This window comes from Plectropomus leopardus, chromosome 17, assembly GCF_026936395.1.
Source record: "Plectropomus leopardus strain MGB_pleo_1.0 chromosome 17, ASM2693639v1, whole genome shotgun sequence".
Classification (NCBI taxonomy): domain Eukaryota; kingdom Metazoa; phylum Chordata; class Actinopteri; order Perciformes; family Serranidae; genus Plectropomus; species Plectropomus leopardus.
Genome location: NC_142192.1, coordinates 21,577,896 through 21,605,690, shown reverse-complemented (window position 1 = coordinate 21,605,690; position 27,795 = coordinate 21,577,896). Strand labels below are relative to the sequence as shown.

General features: G+C 39.1%; 3 protein-coding genes and 1 long non-coding RNA gene across 10 annotated transcripts in view; 3 read left to right on the top strand and 1 right to left on the bottom strand.

Moving 5' to 3' along the window:
- kmt2ba (lysine (K)-specific methyltransferase 2Ba) overlaps positions 1 to 11,115 on the top strand; it is a 36,236-nt gene extending 25,121 nt beyond the window's left edge. For 4 of the 5 annotated variants that reach the window (XM_088090130.1, XM_088090128.1, XM_042505981.2 and 1 more), the window contains exons 25-36: positions 3 to 81; positions 1,510 to 1,670; positions 1,966 to 2,127; positions 2,938 to 5,311; positions 6,433 to 6,567; positions 6,938 to 7,056; positions 7,323 to 7,448; positions 7,651 to 7,903; positions 8,020 to 8,130; positions 8,276 to 8,359; positions 8,446 to 8,575; positions 9,129 to 11,115. In XM_088090130.1, coding sequence (XP_087946256.1) covers positions 3 to 81; positions 1,510 to 1,670; positions 1,966 to 2,127; positions 2,938 to 5,311; positions 6,433 to 6,567; positions 6,938 to 7,056; positions 7,323 to 7,448; positions 7,651 to 7,903; positions 8,020 to 8,130; positions 8,276 to 8,359; positions 8,446 to 8,575; positions 9,129 to 9,404 — 4,010 coding nt within the window. In that variant the 3' untranslated portion in view covers positions 9,405 to 11,115. The remainder of the gene's footprint in view (positions 1 to 2; positions 82 to 1,509; positions 1,671 to 1,965; positions 2,128 to 2,937; positions 5,312 to 6,432; positions 6,568 to 6,937; positions 7,057 to 7,322; positions 7,449 to 7,650; positions 7,904 to 8,019; positions 8,131 to 8,275; positions 8,360 to 8,445; positions 8,576 to 9,128) is intronic. The other variant, XM_088090129.1, reaches the window with a different exon arrangement.
- A 2,071-nt stretch (positions 11,116 to 13,186) lies between these two features.
- LOC121957561 (trypsin-3-like) lies at positions 13,187 to 17,798 on the top strand. Of its 2 annotated transcripts, XM_042506191.2 has the most exons (5): positions 13,187 to 13,603; positions 13,750 to 13,900; positions 15,179 to 15,432; positions 16,268 to 16,404; positions 17,554 to 17,798. In XM_042506191.2, exons 1-5 carry the CDS (start codon positions 13,564 to 13,566, stop codon positions 17,701 to 17,703), a joined length of 732 nt encoding a protein of 243 aa, XP_042362125.1. In that variant the 5' UTR covers positions 13,187 to 13,563; the 3' UTR covers positions 17,704 to 17,798. The 2 variants fall into 2 exon arrangements, with proteins under 2 accessions (XP_042362125.1, XP_087946176.1); XM_088090050.1 differs by lacking the exon at positions 13,187 to 13,603 and having other exon boundaries at positions 13,695 to 13,900.
- Positions 17,761 to 25,049, bottom strand: LOC121957562 (small ribosomal subunit protein eS19). Its single transcript, XM_042506192.2, has 6 exons — positions 24,890 to 25,049; positions 24,607 to 24,677; positions 21,032 to 21,132; positions 19,502 to 19,685; positions 19,356 to 19,410; positions 17,761 to 18,255 (listed from the first exon to the last, which is right to left on the bottom strand). The coding sequence occupies exons 2-6, from the start codon at positions 24,675 to 24,677 to the stop codon at positions 18,208 to 18,210; spliced, it is 459 nt and encodes a 152-aa protein (XP_042362126.1). The 5' UTR covers positions 24,890 to 25,049; the 3' UTR covers positions 17,761 to 18,207.
- Positions 18,701 to 27,795, top strand: part of LOC121957564 (uncharacterized) — a 40,534-nt gene continuing 31,439 nt past the window's right edge. The window contains exons 1-6 of one of the 2 annotated variants that reach the window (XR_015779399.1): positions 18,701 to 19,098; positions 19,333 to 19,395; positions 19,476 to 19,662; positions 21,052 to 21,199; positions 22,276 to 24,702; positions 25,293 to 25,368. This is a non-coding gene — a long non-coding RNA (uncharacterized LOC121957564). The remainder of the gene's footprint in view (positions 19,099 to 19,332; positions 19,396 to 19,475; positions 19,663 to 21,051; positions 21,200 to 22,275; positions 24,703 to 25,292; positions 25,369 to 27,795) is intronic. The other variant, XR_006106792.2, reaches the window with a different exon arrangement.

Genomic DNA, 27,795 nt, shown 5'->3' with positions numbered 1-27,795 from the left:
AGGCTCTCTGCAGATTCAGAAACTTGGTGTGTTGTCAGAGTTGTCGTCATCTGGGAGGATGCTGTTTCCTGTCGGCTATCAGTAAGTGATCATTGTCTTTATACAGCTGCGTACAGAACGCAGGACTTTCAAGGGTACTCAGATCACAATTAATCAATGAATCACAATCAAGATTTTGGTGTCCCATGATTAAATGAACATGATCATCTGCGATATTGACATTTTAAATTCTTGCTCCACTAGAAAGCTCTGCTGTATGCAGGGTTCCTTAAAAAGTCTTAAAAGTCATTGAATTCATTTATGTAAACGGATTGATAATTAGTATTAAATTGAATCTAAAAAAAAATCTTTCAAAGTCTTAAAATTCTCAGACATGGGCCATTTTTGTCAAATTATTCAATAAATTCATTTTCTTACAATTGTCATGATGGGCATCTAAGCAGGATAAATTCACATGCAGAGTGAGAAACACAAAATTGCTCAGAAAACCGTCCAGAAATGCCAAATATTTCACACATCTTTTGTTAAACCTAATAGATACCTTTATGATAACACATATATATTAATATGTTCATTGTCCTTCATGTGTTCCACTCTAAAAATGGTTGTTTTGTTTTTCACTGGACAAAACAAAGTCGTGTTTTATGTTACAATAAACATTTGGGCAAAATGAAATGAAATGAAATTAAATGAGAAAATTGGTCTTAAACCTTATTCTGAGTGGCAGTAAAAAAAAAAGTCTTTAAAAGTCTTAAGGCCACCTTGCCTTAAGCTGCAGGAGCCCTGTGCATGTCAAATCCAACCTAAACGAAGAGCCAGCCTCCATTTACGAGGAGCCCTCATGCCGCCACGTGTGCACCCTGCAGCTGCAGCCTGTGAAAAATGTTCCTGTCTGTCGAAACTACAGACGAGCAAAACGAAAATCACCAGTTCATAAACCATCAAAATCTGTTATTTGGAAGTATTTCGGAGCTGCGGTAGACAGCTGCATAATGAAAATGGGAGCATATCTGTTGCGTGACGTGAGTGAAAACAAATGTGATTCACTTGTGATCCTGACACGAGTGCGAGTGAGACTACGTCACCCCTGCAGTTTATGTCCGTGATTGTGACTTAAACAAGCTGCAGATGGACTGTGACAGGCTGGAGGGCGTAGGGACGGGTTAAGGAGTGGAGAGGGAGCGTTTTTATTTTCTGTGGTGGGTGAAATATTCTAAACAAACAACTATTGAAATTGAGAAGTTTTGTTTTTTTACAACTGGAATTACATATTTGTTATTAAAGAGAAAAAGCCATATAAAGGTACAATATGGTACTGGTACTGAATATTAGTCACCGATCTAGTTCAAACGTGAACAGTACCCAAATCTAACTGATAGTTTTTACTGAAAACTCTGTGATTTGGGAACTTGCTGACTGCATCATCATGATTGCTCTCAATGTTTCTTAAGGTTGGGTATGAAATATGTTTATCTGCATGAGCGCATTCTTCCTCTCCTCCTTCTCCAGATGTTCTCGGTTGTATTGGAGCACCGTGGACCCTCGCAGACGCTGCAAGTACACGTGTAAGGTGACAGAAGCGAGTACTCCTCTCCCTGGTGAGGAACAAGATCCAAGGTGGGACAAAGAGGAGAATCACACGATAGTCCACAGCCCCAACCACCGCAGAGGTCAGCAGAAACGTATTTATTTTTTAAAATTACCATCGAAACCCTGGCTTACAGTTATTCACGTAATCTGACAGTAACAGAAATGTTTTTGCTGAAGATACGGAGCTAATGTGTAAATTTAAAAAAGGTACCAAGCAAATAAAATGATTGGGTCAATGAAACAGATTCAGCTGTTCTTTTCCGCTGTCTGAAATGTTTCTTTTGCAACAAAAATATTAAATGTTGTCATATTTTATGACTGTTTGCACTGCTGTCGGGCCATTTTCCACAACGCCTTTTTTTTTTTCTTTGACAGAAGCCGAGTCTCCGGATCGTGTAAGCTGCCCATCCAGCCCGATAAAGTCCACTACCCCATCGCCAAACTCTAAACAGCACAACACACCCGGATCCAAAAGTCCTGGTTACACACAGACCAGGAGACCAGCAGGAGGATCATCTCGACCTCTTCCCTCCCCGGGTAACTAGTTAAGATGAAATGATGAAAAATGATTTATATATTTTGACTTTTTCTTTTTGTAAACACATTTTCTCTGCATTTTGGGTGTGAAAAGTGGAACATGTTACTCACAGAGTGACGTGCGTCCATTTGAAAAACTTCACCTCTTTTCACTTCCTGTCAGCTCTTCAATAATGTTGCCTTTGCTTCATTGTGTTACTTTTCATCTTCCAGTCTGTGACTTTACTTTCCACAGTTAATTTTGTATGTATTGTTAGTAGGATTTACCATTTGTTTTTGTAGTGTTTTTGATAATCCATTGAAATAATGATGTTTAGGGGTCGACCGATATTGGTCCTTCAGGGCTGAGACCGATTATTAGTACTTAATAAAACCGATAACCAAATATTTGGAACTGAGTAAATGAAAATCTTTTTGTCAATATTTAAAGTTTGGAATACAACAAAGTCAACACAAACTTTGTTTAAATGCTTTTAGCAAATGCTTAATCAAAACTGAAAGTGTCAACAGCATATACGGCAACTTTTTTTTAATAAAGTTCTGTAAAAATTTAAATAAAAAACAAGTGAATAAAAATAGCTTCCTGAGGTTCCTGAAGTTCCTCCTGTGATGGTAGTTGAGTGTAATACTCATTTTATTGGCGACCATTAAAATGAAAGGCAGATACGGATAATCTGCAAAATGCCAAATATCGGCCCTGATAACCGGCGAGACTGATGATCTGTCGACCTCTAGTGATGTTTACCAGCTTGCCCAGCTGGCTACACATGTACAACCTCCTCCTCACTCTTTGTTATTTGATGCTCTCAGGGTCCGCTCCTCCCAAATCACATCACATCCTGACACTGAGGGACCTGGAGGACACCCGTCGGCCTCGCAGGCTCTCATCAAGAAGCCGCTGCAGTTCCTCGCCAACAGAGAGCGACCCATCTGTACCGATGACCCTCCGCTCTGGCGGCACTGTTCACTCCAGATGTTCCCTATTCAGCTCCCCTCCGAGGTCCTCAAACTTGGGAGCAGCCTCGCCTCCTTTGTCGCGACAAAACTCAGCATCACCAGTCTGGAGCTCCCCGCCTCGATCCAACTCCAGCATCTCTGCGGGGCTGTCACCTCGACAAGGAGCCATCACTCACTCGCCCAGAGGGAGACAAAACTTTAAAATCACTACTCCAGTTTCTGCAGAGGTTCCCCAAGACTTCCTGGCATCGTCTGAGGCAGAGGATGCAGCAGTGGCCACGACTAACGGGATCTCACTCGCCCCGGAGAACCTGGAGGAGGAGGTCGCCCACCTGATGTCCCAGGAGCTGCCGTACACTGTGTTTGACACCGACACCGAGGTAGCGGTGGCCTCCATGCTGAATGCAAAGCTTGAGTTTGACGAGGCGTTGCTCACTGAGAATGTGACGCTTCACTGCGGTGCACAGGGTGGGAGAGGAGAGGTGGAAGGCATCGTGCAAGACGGGGAAATGCAAGTAGATAATTTGGACTCAGAAGTTGAGGATTCAAGCCATTACTTTAAATTTTCACGCACAGTGGTGTGCGACGCAGCTAGCAGCTCAGACGCCTCAGGTCAGGTCACTTCAACTCAGTCTATCTCACAGTTGGACGGCGCGGACGGCGGGTCAGAGAGTGATGAGAGTGAGACGGGGGATGATGAAGCTCAGGACACAGAAGGAGAAGATGGAGAGAGTGACATTCACACCAATCATAATACACCGACTAAACAGCTGACGGTCGCTCTAAAGAGGCTGGAGTCCATCTACACTGTGTCGCAGTCGACAGCTGACCCAGAGTTTCAGGAACATCCTCAACCATCTGACGTTCTTGGAGCAAGTTATGCAAACGACGACATGTCCGTTCACGAGGAGGAAGTCCCGATGAGCTCTGAAACATCTCAAAATGATGTGTACTTGGATTCAACTACAGGACATTTAGTTTCTAGTGAAGACGGGACCATAGTTTGCCCAAATAACATCCAAGCCGATGATAAAGACGAGAGTAGCTCGTCGGCCGACTCCATTGAAGGATTTAAAGACGATTTGAACGACCCTGACTACTCTCCAGAGCGTGAGCAGGGTCCAGAGCGTAAAACCAAAAGATCTCCCACAGCGCAGATGAAAAACCTGTTTGTAAAGGCAAAACGTCCGCCATCGAACTTCAAACGTTTGTCGCCAAAACCGTGTCTTCCACAGCAGCGCAGACTCAAACTGTTGCTGCCACCTCGACCTGCACAGATAGTAAATAATGCGTCAGGTTCCCCCGCTGCCTCTGTTTGTTCCGTTCCACGCGCAGTCACCTCCCCCATCGTGATCAACGGCTTAAACGTACCCATTCAGCCCAGCGCTTCAAGGGGCAGAGCCATCGCCATCCGCTTGGACAACTCGAGGCCAGGAAGTCAGCAGCAAGTCGGGATTCAGAGTCAAGCTGAATCCGCTAGCGCACCATCAATCCTGGCTCCGACCCCTCAGGTCCTCCTGGTCAACAGACAAGGTCAGATTCTGATCAAAGACCCGAGATCAAACACGTATCAGTCGCTCAGTACAAACTCTCCTACCTACAATAGAATAAGCCAGATTGCCAAGATTCTCCACAGCGGTAACACCTTGCAGCGATCAGTCCCGCGTGTCATCATAAGGCCTCGTTCAAGCGTCGCCGCCACAAGCGTCCCTCCTCCCAGTAATCACACAACAGCAGCAACCGAGAGAAAATTCATTGTCAGAATGGTGCCTGTGAAAACCATCGGGACACCGGCACCCACAGCTCCCAGTGCTCCCACAGCTCCCAGTGCTCCCACAGCTCCCGTCGTTGTCCAGACTGTCCCTGAAGCAGGTTTCGCCAACACGGGAAGCACAGCCCAGGCCATAATTGACAGAGCCATGGCTACACACCGCAGCGAGCCAAACACACAACCTAACATCCTCCGTAATGCTCGGCGGCAGAAGGTAAAACATCGGAGATCGGCCGTGATTGAGGACGCAACGGTTTCATATCGGTCACCAGCTGCACCTTCAGAGTTGCCCAGCAATGAAACAGATTTCAGCCTGCAGCCAACACCTGCGTCAGCACGCCCCCAGGTGAGAGTCAAGAGAGTGTCGTCGGTGACTGAACGGCCGTCCAGGAAGAAATCCAAGATGGACTTTTTAAGGGATCCCACAAGTGAGCAGGAGGACATGAATGAAGCCAGGTATTCAAAGATTTTATTTCCAGTTTCCTTCACTGCAGTGAACAAGTGTATAAGATTATAATAAGCTATTATAATTAATGGACTGCAGGTTTATTACATGTTGTCCAAAAACTAACAGCGCTGCAATACATGTTTACATTTCCACTAAGTATAAACTGTTATTAGAGCTGCATTAGAACTAGTTTCTATTTTCATTGTTTGATTGGTTCTAAAATGATAAACTGAAGGTATATTTGCTGCATGACCATTATCTTTCTTTTGCATAATTTAAAATTTTTAAGGGACAATTAAACTCCAAATCAGAAGTACATATATTTTCCTCTTCCCTGTAGTGTTATATATCTAGATGGCACTGGGCTTGTGGTGCTCCAAGTACATGTGAAAAACTCGACAGCGATGTCTCTTTCCTAAAAACTTGACTCAGGTAATCAAGGGAATCCACAGGCCTCGTCGTGAGCAGCGTGTGCACCCACTGCCAGCTTACGTAGCACCACTGAGCTAGCTAATGTCACAGCTTAACCGAGGAGGACGCCGATAATTTTAACGTCTCATGACACAAGCAACTCGTCCATGAATGAATGCACGCTTCCTTCTGCACTGTGATACGGCTGGGGGTGTAGTGCGGTAGACAGAAAATAGTTCCTACATGAAACTGCTCAAAAAAAGGTTTGTTGATTATCTTGAGTAACCCGGTCATGATTTCTGTTGAGAGACATCGCTGTTGAGATTTTTGACTTATTATTTTGGTGTTTTGGGCACAACAAGCCGAGTGCCGTCTAGTTCTGTTATATTGAAGAGAAGGCCGATATCTCCAACACTCACAACTCAGTCTAGCTCCATAAATGGCATCACAGGTAAGAGGAGAAATATGTATTTTTGTTTTTGGGGTGAACTGTCCCTTTAAAAGAGGAACTTCACCTATATTATTTTCATGCTGTGTCATCTGTAATATTCCTGGTAGGTTCATTCAGCAAGCCTGTTTATCGTCGCAGTGCATTAGCGAGTACATTTTGACAACCCCAATGAAGTCAGCAGCAGCAGCAGCGCTGCGCTCACTGTGACATGTTTTGTCTCAGGAATCACTTTAATGATTTACCAAAAGGTTTCTTGTTTTGCTCCAGCAGACCGAGTGGTGTGAGAATGAAAGCTCCAACGATGAAGGACATCCTTGATATGGACCAGGAGAATAAGTACGAGCCTGAGCCCGACGCCGAGCCGTTGAGAATAACTGCTCCGCCACCTCCCACACCCTCCAGGTTAGTTCATCTCATCGGTGTCTTCAGTCACAGCTTCATTACCTAAAGTAACAAAGAGGCAAATAGTTATTTTCAGGTTACATAAATTTAAAGATAATTTTTTCCTACCTCCATGTTTGAGAGATACAAATGCAACTTAATTTAAAACAAGCAAATTCTGCATAGACATTGATTTAAGTACATTTTTTTTTTACAATATAGTTCCTCAAACGAGTCGTTTTTCTTGCCAAAACGGGCTTTATTTGGAGACAAACAAACATTTTCTGGACATGCCCATAAATTATTAAGATGTGTTTGATTTTTTTTCCTGTTGTGTTGCTCACATTTTTTGGTTATACTTTTATTTATCTGATCTTTACTTTCTGCTCAGGCATCCTCGGGTTGACAGTCCGACGTCACACGCACAAACAAACAGTCACATTCTGGGTAAAACACACACGTGGGTCAGCGCTCGCCATGGAGACCTCTGCGAATGGGGCCCTTATTCAGGTTTGTAACCAAACATGTTTTGTTTTGGGTTGTTTTTTTTTTTGATCTTCATAATTCAACACCAGCAAAACAGCTACTCTTCATTAAAATCGTTTATTTTTCCGTCTGAATCTTATTCTTAAAACATGGTCTTTTCTCATTTTCAAAAGGCATTCAGAGAATAACCATTTATATTTTGACATATTGAGGTGATTTTTGTTCTGTTATTGGTATTATTATTCTATATAACATATAGAATTGCAATTAAGACACAATTCATTCAGCAGGTTTTAGCTCGGAAGAAGAAGCACCTGCTCCCAATCAGAGAAAGAGGACGTACATGAATCAGCCCCACCTGCGTTTTGAAATCACCAGTGATGATGGATTCAGTGTGAAAGCTAACAGCATAGAGGGTAAGAGCTGCCTGTTTGACAAACGTTTTATTTTTTGTGACAAATTTGAAATCTGTAAAAGTTTCATCTCAGTCAAACCACCTGTGCACCAGATTAGAAAAGTCTTTGCTAACGGAGGAATAAACATGTTCTGCTTTGAGAATATTGTCAGCATGTTTGCAGCCTTGCAGCGCTCTCACACCTTCTTCGTCTCTCTCCTTAGTCGCCTGGCGAGCGGTGATCGACGGCGTCCTGGAAGCTCGAGCGGGCTTCCACCTGAAGCAGCTGCCTCTGGGCGGGATGAGCGGGCCGCGGGTGCTCGGCATCGTCCACGATGCCGTCATCTTCCTGCTGGAGCAACTGGAGGGAGCTGCAAACTGCCACCGCCACCGCTTCCGCTTCCACCGCTGTGAGGACATCGAGGAAGAGCTTCCCCTCAATCCGAGCGGCTGTGCTCGCACTGAAGTCTACTCGCGGTACAGACAACGTTACTGTTTGTCATAACTGGTTTTGTGGGTTTCTTGTTTTTGTTTCTTGTTTTTTAAACACTTTTCTGATTAATTGTATTTCCTGACTTTTTCTCTTTAATTAGGAAAGCCACTTTTGATATGTTCAACTTCCTGGCATCGCAGCACAGAAAGCTCCCGGAGATCGTAGGCCCCTTTGACGAAGAGGAGGATGAATTCCCACTGAAATCTTCCAGGTTAAATTTGTGCCGCTTTTCTGATCCTAAACTTGATCTTTTAGCTTTTAACCCACTGCGAGCCGCAGTGCAGGATTTATGTTTGTTAAAAGACAGCTCAGCAGATGCTCATGTTGACGGCACCTTCTCTGCGTCTCACTGACAGGCGAGCCACCAGCAGTGAGCTTCCCATGGCGATGAGATTCAGACACCTGGAAAAGATCTCCAAAGAAGCAGTAGGGGTTTACAGGTGATGGCAACAAAAATCAGCTGAAAGAAATGATATTTTATAATGTCCAGTGTATTTAATTGCTTCCTGTTCTGTTATTCTCGTAGATCTGATATTCACGGTCGTGGCCTTTTCTGCAAAAGAAACATCGAGGCTGGCGAGATGGTGGTTGAATATGCCGGCACCGTCATTCGCTCTGTCCTGACTGATAAACGGGAGAAATATTATGACAGTAAGGTAAGTAAACCTTTCAGCACAGACAGTGTTGCAGAGTGATTTAAAATTTGATCTCATTAAATGCTTTTCAAAGGACGAATTAGAAGGAGATTTCTCTTCTACTCTTGCATTTTTTTTCTTTTGAGTTGTGAGACTCTTTTGCTTGGTTATACTCTATAACGTCTATTTTGTGTTTTCTGTCTGTAATTGTGTTTTTATTTATGCTGCTGCTTCCCTTGCCCAGGTCTCCCTTGAAAAAGAAATTCTTAAAATAAGAATTATTAATCCCACATAAGAGAAATTCACATAGTACAGCAACTCTAGAGTTGGGAGCAATAGAAATAAAGTGCTAAATATGATAAAAAAAAATACTACAAACAGAAGAAATAATGGAAAAACCACACACACTTTTCATTTATAAAGATACTGTATGTCTATTAAACTCAATGGGACCTTTCTGGTTAAATAAAGGTTTTTTTTCTCCTGAAAGGCCGTACCTCAGCTTTAAGCTTTTAGATTCTTCTGAATGTAAAAAAACAATCACAAACTCGGCTGTTAAACCTCCCTCCATCAGGGCATCGGCTGCTACATGTTCCGCATCGACGACTTTGACGTGGTGGACGCGACGATGCAAGGCAACGCCGCCCGTTTCATCAACCACTCGTGCGAGCCCAACTGCTACTCTCGTGTCATCAACGTGGACGGCCGCAAGCACATCGTCATCTTCGCCCTGAGGAAGATCTACCGGGGCGAGGAGCTGACCTACGACTACAAGTTCCCCATCGAGGACGAGAACAGCAAGCTGCGCTGCAACTGCGGGATGAGACGCTGTCGCCGCTTCCTGAACTAGTACCAACCCCACACACACACACACTCACACACACACAGCGTACCAATAGCCATCTTGTTTAATGCACTTGAAGTCAGGAGGATTTCGATGAACTGATGAAGGCGACTGTTGTGACGTAGCCATGAGTGTGAGGTCGCTGATGCACACCCGCGTCTGCTGAATGCTTTGTGAGTTTGATGATGGACGGCGTGTGTTCATTTCTGTCCTCTGAACTGCTGTCAACAGTCACAAACCAGATTAGAGCCATATGTCGAAGCTTGGGGTGAAAGCTATTTATATGATTTCAGACCGCTGGATCATTGGTCCGTTAGGAAGTGCAGTTTAACTAGGGAAACTGTACATTTTTGGGGATTTGTGTACTGTTTCACCATCTCATATGCACACACACTTTTCACACTTTTTCAGTTTTTTTTTTGAATTCGTCAGTAGCCTCTGCTGGAACTCGGGCCAGACAACAGCTGCCACACAAATACAACCAGCTACAAACATGGCAAAATAACATATCCTGATTGCAGCTATTACGATGTAAAAACGGGATCTATTATATTGCTGATGACTGTGTTTTTTTTGTAAATACAAGGTCACAGAGAAGAATGAGGAGAATTTATTCAGCACCTTACTTTGACGCAGCTTTCTGTGGCTGCACTGCTGTCACAGCAGACGGGACAAATTTCAAAATAAACACATTTGAGTCCTCGTGCACATTGTAGTGCAGCTACATTTTAACCTCACTCTGGATACTACGAGCTGGGACTCCAATATTTTAGGTGCTGGTGACGTTTACCCCAAAAGGTAGTTTTAATATATAGTCACCCAAACCTTCTTCCCACCCCCCACCCCCCCTCATTCAGTCAGTTCAAATTTCCTGTTTTTATTTGTGACGGCAGAGATGCTGTGATCTTTTATCCCACAATTACAGTCTGTTCTTTATTTGTTAATTTGTGCAGTTTTCTGTATTTTAAGGTATATGAGGGAATTTCCGTGGTGCAGGGTTCAAACATACTGAATATAGTGATCTTGCTCTGCACACTCCCTTATAAATCTTTTTGTATTTTTGTATATTTGAACAATAAATGTATATTCAACAAGCGGATGGAAATAAATGTGTTTGAGCTTTTAACTTTCTATTTGTAAGTGAAGGCTGACTAACAGAACTGCAGCTGTTGCAGAGTAGTAATAAGTTAATCGAAGTTTGACCTTTTTTTTCTGTTTTGTTGCAGCTGTTTTGCACCCTCCTCCTCTTGTTTCTTGTCTTTCACAGGTGTACTACCTCAACTGTGTTATTATGAAGCATGATTTAAATTAATTAGACACTGAAAAACAGCTTCCTCATTTCCTCATTGTTCAATCTTTCTAATCATTACTTCCTAATAATATGTAAACAAAAAACATCAATACTTTAAAAACACTGAATTGATATTATGCCTGCCATTATTTTGAAATAACAGGTAGCCCCCTGTGTGCAGCCTCACCCAGCTGATGGATGTAGATAGGGTTCTACAGTTTAGGTTAAAGGCTGAATGCTGTGCAAGTAAGTTTTGTTTTTTAGGATTAATAATTGACACGCAACGCTTTGTTACTTTCTCAGCTCATTATGGATGGATTTTTCCCTGTACATAGTTGTATAAAGAATTTCTAAACCTGTTAAATATTTTTTTACCTACAATTTTTTTTTTAATTTATGTTCAATAAACATTTGAAATGTTCAAAATTTGCCATGTATTTGCGAGTGTTTTTAACAATGAGTAAATATTAAATGACTGAATTCAGTATATCACTTATATGACACATTTTGAAGTATGTAAAAAATACTTTTGATATATTTTAAAGTATGTAAAAATGCTCTTCTATGAATAAAATCCTGTTAAACATGGTTTTCACACATAAAGAGTAAAATTGAGACAAAGAAGGAGGCTTTTAGTGTTTTCAAGGCAGGTGAAGCAACAAAGCAACAAGGTGCTCTTTGGTTAAAAAAATGTAAAAATAGTTGAAAAAAAGGACTAAACCATGCCGTCACTTCTTAGGATGAAAAGCTTCAAATTTAAAGCTATTTCGTGGTTAAACATATAAAATTAAGCCAACGTGTTTTGGCCACACACAGCCCTAACAGGATATGACCGTCATGCGTGATCGTAGGTCACTATTCCTGAACTCTGCAGCGCCACTTTGCAGTCAGCTTCGCTCGGTGAAACGTCGTGGCAGTTATCCACAGCTGGACCGGAAGCACCTCACGTTTCTACACACACATCACACTTTTCCTCGATGTTTCCATTTGAAAACTTCAGCCTGGTTAGCTGGTTAGCCAGAGTCCTCTGAGAAATTGGCAAATAAAAAAAGGGTCTACTGGTTAAACTTTACCTGCAACCCACCGCTCACCTGCAGGTCTGGGCAATATAATAAAGAATATTATGTTTTATCAAGATATGAAACAATTTGTCGTCTTAGATATTGGATATTGATGTATCGTGCAATGGAATAAATGGTGTGTTTTTTCCTGATTTTAAATGTGCTATTCTCAACTTATCAGATGATTGTATTTGTTTTAATAATTGCCTTTACCCACTCAGTCATTATGTCCACATTACTAAGGATTATTGATCAAAAATGGTAGTGTGTTCATATTTTCTCATAGTATTAATAGCCATTACTACAGTAATGTCACATCCAAGAGGGAATTTGATTAAAAAATTCTGTCTCCCAGTTCTAGCATTAACGAAGGAGATTTAAAAATATCAATATATATATTGTATATTGACATAGAGCCCAAAAATATCACAATCGAATTTTCAGTCCATACCGTCCAGCACTACTCACCTGTAAAGTTTCCTGAGCCAGCAGCATATAGCGGGGGGGGCGACACGACATCCTTTACTCGGATTTCCGGCCCTCTTGTGCGGACCGCATCCATCTTTGAACTTGGTCTTTATTTTGATCGCAACTGCACACGTGTGCAGTTTTGTGACTATATCTTGCACTGTTGTGACATTATTGCGTTGACAAAATCCATCCACAGACAAATTAACACCCGGCAGAATACTCAAAACAGCTAATCTGGTATTTCCTGCTGCTCATTTGGTGTCATTAGGATCACATTTTACCGTGATGACACAGAGACTCACAAGGTGAAAACAATAGCAGCCGGCACGATGTTGTCAAAGCTAGTAGAGAAAAATAAAGAGTGTAAAAGGGCCAGAAGCAGATCTATACTTTTTTCTCTTTCTCTACTTTGTCTTTTCTATATCATTGAGAAATTCTGGATCTGGCCTGGTGCCAATTGTTTGGGTAACTTCAGATATACACAGTGCTGTTTCCATTACCTTGTCTTTTGCTGCAGTGTTCGTGTTGCAATTTTTGAAACAGTCTTATCAGGTTTCTATGGATTACTGAGAAACTTAGTGAATGTCCCCGCACTGCTGAGTTGAGACCAGCAACACCTGCAAACTGGCATCATGCATATGGACAGACTAAGTAAGCTGCTGTATTTCTGGGCAAATATTCATACTTTTTGAAATGTGACACTTCTTCCATGACACAGCACCGTCTAAAATTAGACTGCTCCTCCACTTAACAGGAGTTTGATAAAATAATAAGAATCAGAATCCAGTTTACTGCCAAGTAGATTGTAACATTTGAGGAATTGGATTTGGATGATTAGTACATAATGTAAAGAAAACAGCTAAGAAAAATAGAAAATGGAGAAGAAAAACGCATTAAAATATATTTGTAAAAAAAACCTACAAAAATATGTACAAGAGCGTTGCAGTTTTTAGAGGCCTTAAGTGTAAAAATGTGCAAATTTGTCAAAAAAATTGCAGAAGTTCACAGTATGAAATATAAATTGAATGTGTGAGCGGTGCAGAGATGTAGTCCCACAGATGTCTGTTAATGTAACGCATACAGACAGATTTGAAGTTATATAATTTCTGATTACATAACAAGAGCACTGATCAATCAGAGTTCAATCAGAGGGGCGTGGGAGTTTTATCCTTTAGGTTTAATGTTATTCAAGGACTTCTTGTTGAAATCAGCCACATGGCTCTTTCCCAGAGTTTTACGTTATGCCTTTGCGGCCTTGAGAAATTTGTGAACGTAAGGGCGAGACAGGTGTATATAAAGAGTTACAGTGTGAACTTTCTCTTACACTCAGAGGATCGTCACCATGAAGGCCCTGATTTTCCTGGCTTTGCTTGGAGCGGCATGTAAGAGAACAACCAAATTATTATTATTATTTGTCTTTGAAATGGTTTTAACTGCTAAAATGTTTATGGATTTTGCATATTTGTGTTATTCATGGCAATGGTTGTGTTTTTGGGCCGTATTTCATATTATGTATGTCACATTTCAGATGCTGCAGCTGATGATAAGATTGTTGGTGGGTACGAGTGTCCCAGACACTCTGTTCCCTACCAGGTGTCTCTGAACGCTGGATACCATTTCTGTGGTGGATCCCTCATCTCCAGCCAGTGGGTGCTGTCTGCTGCTCACTGCTACAAGTCGTGAGTCAAAATTTCTTTTTGGGAGCCCTGCAAGTTTTATTGAAGGTTTTGACTTTAATACATGGGACATTTCTGAATATCAAAGCAAGCAAAGCAAGGATAAATAGTGATCGTGCATCAGCACCAGGGTTTTATTGGTCTTTTGCCCTCTGTAGTCATACAGCCATACAACAACATGAACACGTCAGTTTAAGTTGAGAACAAGAGATAAACTTTTAAGTTTTTACTGTAATTGTAGAATTGTGATAAAGTTGACATACCTTAAACGTTAAACGAGTTTAAGTGAAACAAGTTAGTGCAGTATCATGAACTCAAATGAAGAAACAACATAAGATTCACCAATAAAACCTTAAGACCTTTAAAAGTCTTAAAAGGCATTGCATTTATTTATCTAGAAATAAAGCCTTAAATTGAATTAAAATGTCTTAAATCAAGCTTTCAAAAGTCTTAAATATGCTTTAGGAATTGTTTTTCTGATTATGCATTGTAAAAGCTCAAAATAATTGATAACTTTGAAAAAAATAAATAAAAAGAATTTACAGAATGCCTCCTGCATTAAAACTACCAAAATGTCATGTATTATGTCACAATAGATTTTAGGCAAAATTCTCCCAAATCTTAAGTAATTAATGTCAGTTCATGATTTCTCTTCCTTCAATTATGGCTACTGTAAAATTGTTCTTCAACTTCATTACAATTAGCATTTAAAAGGTCTTAAAAAAGTCTGAAATCCATTTTTCTTTAAGCTGAAGGAACCCTGAGTTAATGAAGTAAACACAAACACATAAAGTCTAAAAAAGAGACACATTAGCTGTTGCAACATCATTTTTTAGAGAGAACTCAAAGGAAAGTGAGGTGAGCCTGAGCTTTGATCCATGCCCGTTTTTCTCAGGTTTCATGGTATTAATCACACACTTAAAGTTCCACTCAGCCTAAATTAGGAAGAAAGTTGGTCTATGGGATGTAAACTACTAACTATTTGATAAAGTTATAAATGTTCTGTTGCAAACTTAGCTCAAAATGTTCAACCCTGTTAGGTCTATAGACCAATGTAAACCAATTCACCCATATGCATTAATATTTGTGTACCTGGTCAATATGTTTTCCCAACAGTTAAATATGGTATTACAACATAATACAAAACATGATAATTCCCTCTTATAAAAAAAAGGTTATGAAGCTGAAATGTTGCATCATAACAGGAACTTACACAGCATGCAGAGATCATTTTTAAGAATACAGACCTTTGAGCTGTCCTAACTTTCATTCCTCTCTCAGTCGTATCCAGGTCCGTCTTGGCGAGCACAACATTGCTGTGAATGAGGGCACCGAGCAGTGGATCGATGGCGTCAGGATGATCAAGCACCCACAGTACAACAGCCACAACCTCGACAACGACATCATGCTGATCAAACTGAGCCGCCCTGCAGCCCTCAACAACTACGTCCAGACCGTGGCTCTGCCCTCTCGCTGCCCACAGGCTGACGAGAACTGCCTGGTGTCCGGGTGGGGCAACACCTCCGCCAATGGAAGTGAGTGTGGAGAAGAAGTGATGATGTAGGCTGACTCATAGTGTAATAATTACTCAGTCAAAGGAATATAAACAGCTGCAACCAGACTTTATTTGTTATAAAGGTCAGATAATAGTGAAAATTGTGATAAGATGTCATTTAAATAGCCTCTTTCTCAATTAGAGGCTCAGTCTGGTTATTATGCAGTTCATTTTTAAAGAAATTCTTTGGATGTATAAAACTGGCTACCAGCTAGAGAAAATGTTCACTCACACAAAAATGTATATATGTTTAAGCTTTTGTCAATATGAACATGCCACACAGTGTGAGCTTGGGAAGGTTCTCCAAAATTCAATCATTCAGTTAATTTTTTTTTTTACTATCTTTTTATTTATTTATTGTAGATTTTCAGATAATTTTCTTTTTGCTCTTCTGTTGTTTCCTCTTTTGTTGCTCATTACCTTCTTTACCTATTTTTTTGGAATTTATAAAAAAATAAATTAATGGATTAATAAAATTTGCCCAAGTTTCAAAGTGTCAAAAAAAAATTGATTGTATTTTCCATCTTTGCCGAGCAACAGTTTTGTGTGAAAGGAACTAAAAGCCTGTCCCATATATAATTCAATGATTTAAGCAAATAATAGCCAGGTTATTAATTGAAGTTTTATGGTATTCAGTTTTCAATGATATGAAAACGGGAAAAGCTACATATCTTACCACTGGAAAGGTGGCTACCACCAAACATTTAGCATTTTTCAAAGAATTAATCTGAAAATAGGAGTCGATTTATACTCCTAAAAACGTGTCATACAGAGTGGTAGGTGCAGTAACTGAGACTTGCCTTCTTTCTCCGCAGACAACTTCCCAGACAGGCTGCAGTGTCTGAGGCAGCCCATCATCGATGACAGGATCTGCAGGAACGCCTACCCCCACCTCTTCACCGAGAACATGGTCTGCTCCGGATTCATGCATGGGGGTGCCAGCAGCTGCCAAGTGAGTTGGACTGAACCACTGTGAACACATGGGGAGTCAGGTGGTGCATGAGTGTGCATCTCTTCCAGCAGCATAAACAGCACACAGAAGTTCACACCACAGCAGTTATTTTTTCACTGACACTTTTCTCCCGAAATGCAAATGATGCACATATCCACTTTAATACATATTAATTTAACAGAATAATACATTTTAAGGGCACCCACTTTTTAGATTACACCACAGCCACTGCTGTGTCTGTATCACTGACTGCAGGAAGATGATGAAACAGTATTGCAAGAGACACATCTTAACCCTCTGAACATGCTTCCTCCTCTTGTGTTCTTTCATGTCTGTGATTGATGCAATTTTAATTCATCTTAAACATACACTATATAGAATTGTCCTTTAAAAAAACTTGATTTGAGTGTATTTGATTTTGAAAAATGACAAAAAATGCCATTTTTTTTTAAACAAAAGAGAGACATGCAGGAAAAACCATCGATCAGTACACACAGTTTCCCAACACTGATCAAAAACAATTAGAAAAAATGTTTTAAAAAATGGCAATAATTATAATAGATTTTATTTGTAACACTATGCAATATTTCAACTCTAAAATACTGTCATATTTCTTACCTATTCTACTGTTGCATTTATATTTAGCACACTTGTAGTACAATGCACAGATTTGTACATATTTCTTATATTTCTTGTGCACATTTTTGTGCATGTGTCGTTTGCACATATTTGTACGTTTTCCTATATTTCTCTTTCTTACAACATATGTCTTTGTTATATTATATTTATATTATATTGTGTTATATATTGTAGCATAATACATTCATTTCTCTCTATTATTACAATTTCTCTGTGTCTATATACATCATAAGAGCAACTGTTGTGTGTCTTCATTTCCCCCCGGGGATCACTAAAGCGCTGATATAGATTTTTACACTCTTCTAACCACACCCAAAGGTGAAACAGGGTTAAAACTTTCAGACAGAGAGGGCAGCAAAACGCTGGTGTTAAGTTATTCTTTAATGCAAACTGTGACTGTTACCTATTGCTCTTCACCATGATGACAGAGTGTGTATGTGTTTATGTATTTATTATGACCGCTTACGGTAACATTTAAACTGGTTATTCTTCCTCCGTGTGTGTTTGCAGGGAGACTCTGGTGGTCCTCTGGTGTGTAACGGTCAGCTGCAGGGAGTCGTGTCCTGGGGTTACGACTGCGCCATGAAGGGACACCCCAGCGTCTACGCCCGCGTGTGCCGCTTCAACAGCTGGATCAGCAACACCATGCGCAACAACTAAACACACACAAACACACCCATACATCCCCATGTGCACGCTGGCATTTCAAAATCATACTCAGTGTTCATCCTCAGTTTATTTGGAACACCCCATGTATTCAGTCATATACATTTCATAAATAACATATTTAGACATAATACTCAGAGGATAAATTAATAAAATATACATCAGCATCCACTGACTTTGTTTTTTTTCTACAGTAAGTTTCACAGTTTTAAAACAATATTAGCATGCTCTTGCTTGGTAATATTCTGTATTCATTCTGTGCTGTCACAAGGCCACTGCTGTCTTGAAATTCAAACAAAGACAACCCTAAAACTTGTGCAAAACATCCATGTGTAATATTTAATTTATTGTACTACAGACACATGCATCTCTATGAAATGCCTTTTGTACTCTGGACGTCACTGGAGCGATGTGGGAGACAAGCAAACTCGAGTAAATAAGCAGTGAGGCATAACTGCATTATGTGTCTGGATTCTTTACATGCATCCCTCAGATGGCTCAGATGGCGCTTTGTAAACTTCGCTGTTTCTTGTTTGCTGAGGCAACCTAAACATACAGAGGAAAAGACAGAGAGAGAGCAGGGGGATAAAGATGCAGCCATATTAAAGAGGGAAATGCGTGCAACTGGTCATAAAAATGATTTACGGATGTTGTGACAATAAATAGGAGAGACCACGGGTAATTGTAACAAGGGACAAGGATGGACAGGCAGATGAAAGTAACCAATCCCAGTCTAATCACTGGCAGTATGCAACATATGTCTGATAATTGATGGCTTCAGCCCGATCCTTCTCAAAACCCCATTTACTATGTAATGAAAATGTTTGGTACTATTATGAGGTGCTTCCTAATTGTATATGTTTCTGTATTCACTGTGTCCTATCACTTTTTTGTATTTTGGTAATTAAATTAAGTATGGCTTCCATTCGTATGCATCACAGTACTCCATTCAGTACTTAAAAACTACAATTCCCAAGAGGTGGAGCTTCTACCACCAGGACTGGGCACAGATGTGCTGCATGCTGCCAGTGATTAGACTGGGATTGGTGACTTTTACCTGTTAATTCATGTGTGTGTGTGTGTGTGTGTGTATGTCAGATCTGATTGACTGACAGCGCAGAATAAAGCGACTGCAGAGTGTGCTGAAGTCTTTGCTGCAAGTTTGGACTTATGAACGTTTCCAGCACCTTGCCAAGACTAAGCCAGGGAGAGCTGTGGTTGTCCTGCAACATGTAGATATTGTACCATCTTTAACTGCAGTAATCGGAAATGAGACGGGACAATTCAACTCATTTTTCACCTGCTCGGTGATGATCCCTCTCTGCCTGCAAAAGGACAAACTGATGTCTCATACTTGTAAAAGGTTTTCTGCCAAGACTAATTTTTCAGGTATGAAATTATTGTTGTGTTTTGTGTTCAGTTTAAATGTATATTTGTCTATGTATATGCTGTTTATTATATATTTTGTGTCATAGTCCAGTGGTTAAGTCTTCTGCCTTACATTTCGGTTTGTTTGTGAAAAGTACAAGAAAATTACCAGAAAATTTGCCAAAAAACCAACAAACAAACAAAAAAAAAATTCTAATAACTTATCTGGAGTTATACAGTATTTGTCTCATGTAGGTAATAAAATTTCAGCAGCCCACCTGACCAGCAATCCTGTCCAGATCTCTCTGGCCCTGAGGGGTAAGTCTCCGTCCACTGTAATCACATGTCAAAATAACACGTCACATGTTTAAATCACCACAATATCTTTTTTAACACAGCTTTCCTTTCTCTCTGTCTCTCTCACCCATTTGGGTCCTTCTCCACCATCTTGAGGCCCTCCAGAGCCTGGAGGACCTTCCTCGCCACGTTCCTGGAGCCCACGCTGAAGTGGGCGGGGCACACACCGTTCCTCTGACGCCCTCCGTAGATCTTGATCATGGAGCCCACGCCGACCCCTCCTCGCAGGTACAGGTGACGAGCTGTGGATGCTGGTGAGAAGTGCAAACAGTATATATGTTGCAATGTATCCTCATTTTATCACCTGAAACACTCGTACTTGTTCAGCCGAAAGACATGAAATCAAACATTCCAGCTTATCCAATGTGTGACATTTTTTCCCTGCAGACTCATATGTTATGTGGGCCCAATATATCACATAGATAACACACACAGCAGCTGTGAGAGGATTGTGTGCATATGCTTGCATTGTATAGATTGCACAAGTAATAGAAAATCTACACATGATATAACTGACAAATATTACACAGCTGTAACCTAAAATGGGATCCAGGCTCCAGAGACTGTGTCCAGGAAAATATAGATCATTTTATGTATTTCTCTTTTTAAGTATTTCATTGCTCTGATGTTGGTTAAGTCAACGTTACTGTTAATTTCACAATACAGGACTGTTTAATGTACAGTGAAGTCATACTTAAAGGAACAATTGGCATAGTGAATAGTTGTTTGCTGCTTTATTACCTTGAATGTTGCATCATAACCTTTAAAACGCTCCTGTGTAAACAGCACAGCACTTGTCCTGGCAAAAGACTGCTCATGCAAATTTACTTAAAATACTAACATTTTTTGCAATAATGCACATGACTGAGCATACGACTCGATGAACGAGACCTGGATTATACTGCACAAGCTGTGTGAGTTTGTAAACAAATGTGTTGATATAGTTTTGCTGTTGTTAAACGTGATCTCCTAATTTAATTTCATCAAGAAGTTTCCAGTTTTTGGGCTCTTTGTTCACTGCGGTGGCATGTGACAAAAACAATGTTTTCTTCATGAGTAATTGATATAAAAATGACCATTTGAGAAGTTAAGTGTTCCTTTAAAAACAAAAACAAAATTAGATGGGGCTTCCTGAAACCAAATTTTATAGAAGAGATCTACATACAATCTTTGACATGTGAAGATTTAACAACCAATGGTACTGAGCACAACATATCTTATATTATAACTGACACAATGCAAATGCTCATAAACATTATATTCATTTAACTAAGGCTTTAAGTAATGAATAGCGGTATTCTTTATTATATTATTATAGTATTATTATATTATAGTATTTATTTTTTTAAATAAAGCAATTATTTGTTTTGTTTAGCCAATAAAATGCAAGAAAAGACACATGCCCGGAGCCCAAGCTGTTACCATTTAATTCCTAATTGTGTATCAGCAACAGTTAAAACACCCACAGATCAGATTTTTGGTATTTATATTTTGTAAAATACTTAAAAAGAGAAAAAAGAATCAATTAAAATCGATAAGTCATTTTAGCCGTTGCAGATGAATTGACGTATGGGGAAACATTTCCAGTATAACCAACCTGCTCTGGTGTAAAACCAGTTGTCATCGCAGGGAGCCAGCTCTTTGTGCCTGGCAAGCTTCACAGTGTCAACCCATTCTGGGACCTTCAGTTTGCCAGACCTGAAAAATCAATTATCAGTGGACGTGATGAATCAACTGACTGGGCTGTTTTCTCAAACAACATAAGGTACGGGAGAATGGGATTCTTTCAGCACATACAGTATGTCTTATGTACTAATTTGTATTTATTACTGTGAGAGTAATTATATTGCAGCTCTCCCAGTGTGTGTCTGTGGGGGAGTGCCAGTACATAGACATAGCCATGCTGTTTCACAGTTAGCATTACCGTTTGTCTTTTTCATAAAGGAGGCCTGCATAAGTGTTGGAAATTTCCGTGAAAATAATATCAATATACCCACAGGCATAATTCTTTTTAAAGAGGTTGTGACTGATCTTCATGATAAGATAAACTGTATTTATTTAAGGAAAACTGTCACACTAGAGAAAGTACAACAACAGATAAAAATTATAGATCAGGGATACTCAACTTGCTTTGCTTAGGGGGCACTTAGGGGCAAAATGACAGGAGGCCAGGGGTCTGTCGCAGCAGCCACATACATGTTACTGAAATTTTGGGACATTTCTAGGATTTTGGGACGTTTCTAGGATTTTAGGACATTTCTTTTTTTCTTTAAGATTATTTTTATGGGGATTTTTTTCCCTTTATGGATAGGAGAGCTGTAGAATAACAGGAAATGTGGCAGAGAGAGGGGGAATGACACGCAGCAAGGACGGAGCCAGGATTTTAGAACATTAGGGGATTAGCGAGGACCTCTATCGGGGGTTGCAGGGGATCCTCCACTTACACATTTATGATAATTAAGCTTTATTTTGATGCCGTTTTATGTACCCTGGCACCATATGTATACTAAAAGTACAAAACATGTCCCAGTATAAATTACTTTATTTTACTGTGAATTAGAAAAAGGTTCAGGTGCCACCTAGCACCCTATCAAGGGCCAGATTTGGCCTGCGAGCCGTAACTTGAGTACCACTGGTATAGATACTGATCATCATCTTTTGTTCATTTTTTTTAATATGATTAAATACAGCAACAGAGAATGATAGTTTTAAAACCTACTTTCAGTTATTAAAAGTTGAAGATAATTAACCTGTTCTTGTTTAAAAAAAAAAAATCTTGTTATTGTTAAAGACGCTGGCACTGTCTTCTTCTTCCTCCTCTTACATATATATCCTGTATAGGAATGACCATCGTGGCTGACGTCTGCCATCTTGTCTGCAGTCAGGTCTGTCTCACTGCAGCTTGCCGTCTGTGATGTTTAGGAGGCTCTGAAGGAAACTGCGGCACTGAGTTTCAGTTCTGCTTCAGCATCCCCGCTGACTCCCAGGCTGTTACTGTGATTTATCACATACACTGTAGCCCACATACAATATTTATACCCACATTCACTTCTTTAATCATTTCACACTGCTGACTGCAGACCCAAGATACTTTACACTTCATCCAATTTCATTTCCCCAAGTACAATTTTTGTATATTTCATTGCAAAGTCCTTGTTTCCTCACATTGTTGTTATTTTTATCAGTACTTTAAAGTTATTTATCTTGGTGTAATTAGTACCTTTCCTTTTGTTTATAGTAATTTTAATGAGATACATATACTGTCTCTATGCTGTACGTTTGGATTCTGTACTTCTGCTGCTGTGACAGTCTATTCCCCTGCGTATTATCAATTAAGTTTAACTTCTCATTTCTAGAAGCATAAAAAGGAGATCAATTTGACACTTATGTTAAAAGATAGTGAACCAAATATAGTCCTTAAAATTAAATCTGAATTAGGAGCATGCCTGTGTGATCTCAATTGCAGGTTTAAGTAATTTGATACAATGCTGCAAATCATACCTGCAAACATTATGTGCAGGTCTGGGCTACATCGAGGAGTATGACGCCCTTACTAAAAGAAAAATGTAACTAAAAATATGACTAAAACTCATGAAAGATAATCGTGATCAGTCAATGCTCGATTTGGTCCTATGCTCACACGTTTAAAGAAAAAAAGGAATGAGAAAAATGGACAATTTCACAGCCAAATTTTTGTGGATCACATATCCTCAATATTTGCACTAAGAAAGTATTTTTAAACTTTATACTGCTGTTGCACTACAAGACTAATCAGCACAATATAGGATTTGGCTTGGTTTCTGTTGAAAACGTCTCCATTGCATAACTGCTGATGTGTGAGTACAGTTTATGGAAATGTACATGTTTTATTTAATTTTATTGTATCTATGTGTTCATTTTATTTTACTACGCAATTTGCATAGATATTATCATCATTCATCATTGGATGAGTGTGTTTGTGGTCAACACTCTTTTCTTTAATAAAAACATACTTGAAAATGCACTGAAGTAACATCTGACACTGCATATGTCGTGCTTTTACAAGTTACTAAGGATGTAAGGTCTGTTTTTTAAACAGGCCATTTTTCTCAATATGTTTTATTTCACAAAAAAAGAGATCGGTTGTTTCTTTGGTCCTAATGTTTGTTCTGTGTGTATCATAATTCATATATTTTTTTGGCCAAATACTGAGAGCCGTCAAATCATGACATCATAAAACTGTAAATGGAAAAAAATTCAGTGTTTTTTTTGTAAAGCACTGAACCAAATAAAACTTAATTTTAAGGTAGGAATATCCTGATATAATTATATTTCTCAGTAGAATTTACAGGTACATTTTTTTTCTTTACAATGAGAAACCATGTTACATTTTACAAATTCATATGTTATGTTTTACAGATTTAACTGTGTATAAATGGATTTTACAATGGATTTTAAAAAATTTGAGTGTTATATTTGAATATTCCTTAAAACTTGAATTTCCCTATTGATGTTCATTCTAAAAAGATAAATAACAAAATGTGTTTAGCATGAATATAAGAACACTGACAAAAAGAAAAAGAAATGATGGTTTTCTAATGTGTAGATTTTCAATTAATTTGATTTGAAGATTTTTACATATAAGGTGACTAGTGATGGAATTGCAGACATTTTTATTTTTTCTTCCAAATAGATGGTGTAAATTTTACAGTTTAAAAATGTTGTAATTACAGAGTTTTAAACTACATTTTCAAGTATTTCTGTAAAGTTGTTTACATCGTCACTGTATTTTCTTTTTACATAATTATTCTGGCAACCAGTTTTTCCAATAAAAACAACAGATTTCTTTCTTTTTTTATTTATTATTATTATTACTATTATTATTATTATTATTATTTTTTTTTTTTACAGTGTAACTAAATCAATCAGTGGGCCCAAGGTGCATTTCTAAAGAACCCTCCCATCTTGTTTCAATAAATAAACAATTAATGACATTATTTTATTAAATTGACACTTGAAATCATTAACTCCGGCTTTAAATAAATACAAACAAAACATATTTTCTCACTACATTAAGGTCAGCTGCTATTTTTGAGCCGTTGTTCCTCATTTACATTCACAATCAGCCTGCTTGACTGACAGCTGGATATCAGCCAGTCATGTCGTGTAGGCTGGTTTGTGAGATTTACTTACTTTTTGAGGAAAGCTGACAGAGCCCTCACAAAGTCCTGCTGGTTGACATCTTTCACCGTGACGCTGGGCATCTGAAAAAGCAAAACGGAGACCAGGGTGAGCTTAAAACTAAACGCTAAATCTTCACATAATGGCTTTATTTAGCTGCCAAAAACGCCGTTTGAACTCTTTGCTAACATTAGCTGCTAACTAGCTAGCTAAACCCTGACAGCACTCAGTCTCTGACAGTTACCCACACATAAAGCTCTAGTTATAAACTAAACAGTGATAGCAAATATCTTACTTTTTGTATATCCTAACGTGTAAAGCCGACAGCCAGGTGGCAGGTCCCGTTTGGGATGAAGTTTAGCCGATGTTAGCTAATGCGGCTGAGGGAAGGATGCTGAGGAGTGATGGAGGGGGAGGCTGCCCTCATTTGGAAAGGATGATACAGTAGCCTGAATTAACCTCACCAGCAGCTCTAAATTCCTCCATACCCCAGCCCTTAAACCACATTAACTCTAACAGTGACGATAATATTCACTTTTAATATTTTAACATACCGTATGCTTGGTGTGTGTATCAAATTAATGGCTAAACAATGTTAAAATGAGCCTTTTCACTGTGATGCTCGATGTGAGCTGTTCCTCTTGAATCCCAGCAGAGGGTGGTGCTGTGAAACATGTCTGGTCATTTCTCTGTTTCAGCAAAGGCTTTTCAAGAAGTGTGCTGCAGTCAGCAGGCGAGGAGGAGAGAGCAACCAGAAGACACCATCAGTGGATGGTTAGTAACCTCATAGTTGTTGTTTTTATCAGCAAAAAGCTTTTGCTGCCTGCAGATATCCTTATTCATGTTGCTTGTCTCTTTGATGCTGCACAAAGTTGTGGCCCTCAGACTGATTTTAAGCCCTCGACTTGCCTTTCAAAATATACTGCATGATTAACACATTATTGGTTAATCAAGCAAGATCACTTTGCATTTATTTTCATTTCACACAATGGCAGGGCTATCATACTGTTTGTAGACATGCATTAAGAAGGAGCCATGCAGGTGATGTTTTCTCATAAACAGATGGCAAATAAGCAAACAACCGGTTACCTAACACTAGATATTTTCTGCAAGGTAGCACATATGGCTAGAAAAGAGGCATAAAGTGGACACACTGTAACAAATTGCTGTAAAACTACAGCAAAATTCTTACAGTAATGTCCAGTGTGTGGAAAAATATAGTAAAACACTGTAAATTGTAATGCTTTTTGCAGCCAGTATTACACTTCAAACTTTACATTCTACTGTAGAATATTGTAATAGATTTAATGTTAATATTATGTTGAAATAGTTATTTCACAGTGACACTGTAAAATAACGGTAGCATGCAAGAAACTACAGCTGCCAGTAATTTTATGGGAAAATTGTTACTGTGAAAACTGCTGTTAATACGACCAAACTCTACACAGATTACCCATAATAGAGTCCAGTCAAACTTTGTAAATGTTGATGCCATTTGGAGCCAATATTGCACTGCAAACCTCAAAATCTACTGGAAAATACTGTAATAATTGTTACTGCAATATACTGTTGACGTAATTTACAGTTGTGACACTGTAAAATTATGGTAGTATGCTGGCAATTACAGCTGCCAGTAGTGTAATGTAATTTTACGGGATTTTTTTTTACAGTGCATTGAGGGCTGCCTGTTTCAGGAATGGTGGAAAGTTGAATAGTCTTTACACTTAAAGATTAAAATGTTGTGTTTGTGTCATTTGTATATGATTTTTTAAATAACCTGTATCAGGCCCTTGACTTAGACTGACACAGTACATGTATAAAATAAGCTTATGGATCAAAATAAATTCAGAAATTCATGTAAATTATGATATGCTTTAAAGGATGACCATGAGATGACCACACTTTTCATTGAATATAATAGCTTTTTCATCACTGATGCATAGCTGGAATGACATGCCATCTTTTTAGATTCAGGTCAGTGCCAGGCCTCCAAGGTGACCATGACTACTGTCAGTATTTAATTAATAAAATCACTCATTCATGGCACCTATGCAATAATGTCTAAACTCAGCAAAGCAAGAAAGCTTCCTAATCAAGGTGACTAGCTTTGTAGCAAATTCCTCTTTTGACCTCCAGTGATCTGCCATCCTTCCCCGTTCTCCAGTCTTTGCCTTAATTCCTGAAATCATATTAAAAGTAATTATTCAAGCCACCCACTGTTGACCTGCAACAGTATCTGCAGGTGACCTGTGAACTGAGTTTAAATTCAGCACAACTGCAGAAAAAAAAAGTTTTTACAGGAGCTGTAGTTTCAAAAAACTTGAAAGTAGTTAATTATTTTGTGTATAATGTGTAAAAATAACGTCAAATGCCAATAATCAGATACGTATTCTGTCCTATAGCCAATTAACCCGGAGAGTAGTCTTTCTATAGTGATGTGAAACACAAAAAGCAAACATTTTTAAATCAATACATTCAATAATTGAATGAGATGATTCTTTTTTAAAATCAGAATTGTAATGTTTTATTTTAAGTGGATGCACTTATCAATTAATCAACATTTTATTTGGGAAAATACCAACAATCATTTACAAATACAGTCTGAGCCAAGTCTGATGTGTGCATGTCATGATTGCAGGCTAGCACTGAAGTCTAAAATAAATATCACAGAAACATGTGTCGAGTTGTTTAACTGATTAGTCAGTAGACAAAAAAAAAAGTCTTTTTTATTGTTTTATTTGAAACCTTTGATAAGAGCTTCTTAAATATGATTATTTTCTGCTTTTCTCTGTCTCATTTCATTGTAGCAAGAATCCCTTCAGGGTTTTGATTGTCAGTTCAAACACATACGCAGGTTGAAGGCATCACTTCTTGGCTCTGGTAGCTTGAGATAAGATTTTTTTCATTATTTGTCACATTTTGTGACTGAATGATTAACCAAGGAAATAATAATAGTTGGATTAATTAATAATGAACATCCAGTCATCCCTTGCAGCTTTAATTATATTGTCTCCAAAGCATTGCGTAATTTTCAGGCGTTTGTTATAGGTGTAGTTTGACACTTAAAACTGCAGAAAATACAGAAAATCTTACCATTTTAATTATTTCTTTCTCTGAACCCCAAAAAATCATGTATTTCTTCTCTGCTATGTAGGCTAACATGATATGCAGATTACCAGCAGTGTGTTGAAACACTGCATC

Excerpts from the sequence above, each read along its gene's own strand:
- LOC121957561 (XM_088090050.1), top strand. The coding sequence starts at position 13,695 with ATGGCAATGGTTGTGTTTTTGGGCCGTATTTCATATTATGTATGTCAC. Across the intron at positions 13,901-15,178 it reads GCTGCTCACTGCTACAAGTC|TCGTATCCAGGTCCGTCTTG; the intron begins GTGAGTCAAAAT and ends TTCCTCTCTCAG. Across the intron at positions 16,405-17,553 it reads GGGGTGCCAGCAGCTGCCAA|GGAGACTCTGGTGGTCCTCT; the intron begins GTGAGTTGGACT and ends GTGTGTTTGCAG.
- LOC121957562 (XM_042506192.2), bottom strand. The coding sequence starts at position 24,677 with ATGCCCAGCGTCACGGTGAAAGATGTCAACCAGCAGGACTTTGTGAGG. Across the intron at positions 19,686-21,031 it reads CTGGTTTTACACCAGAGCAG|CATCCACAGCTCGTCACCTG; the intron begins GTTGGTTATACT and ends ACTTCTCACCAG. Across the intron at positions 19,411-19,501 it reads GTGGAGAAGGACCCAAATGG|TGGACGGAGACTTACCCCTC; the intron begins GTGAGAGAGACA and ends ATGTGATTACAG.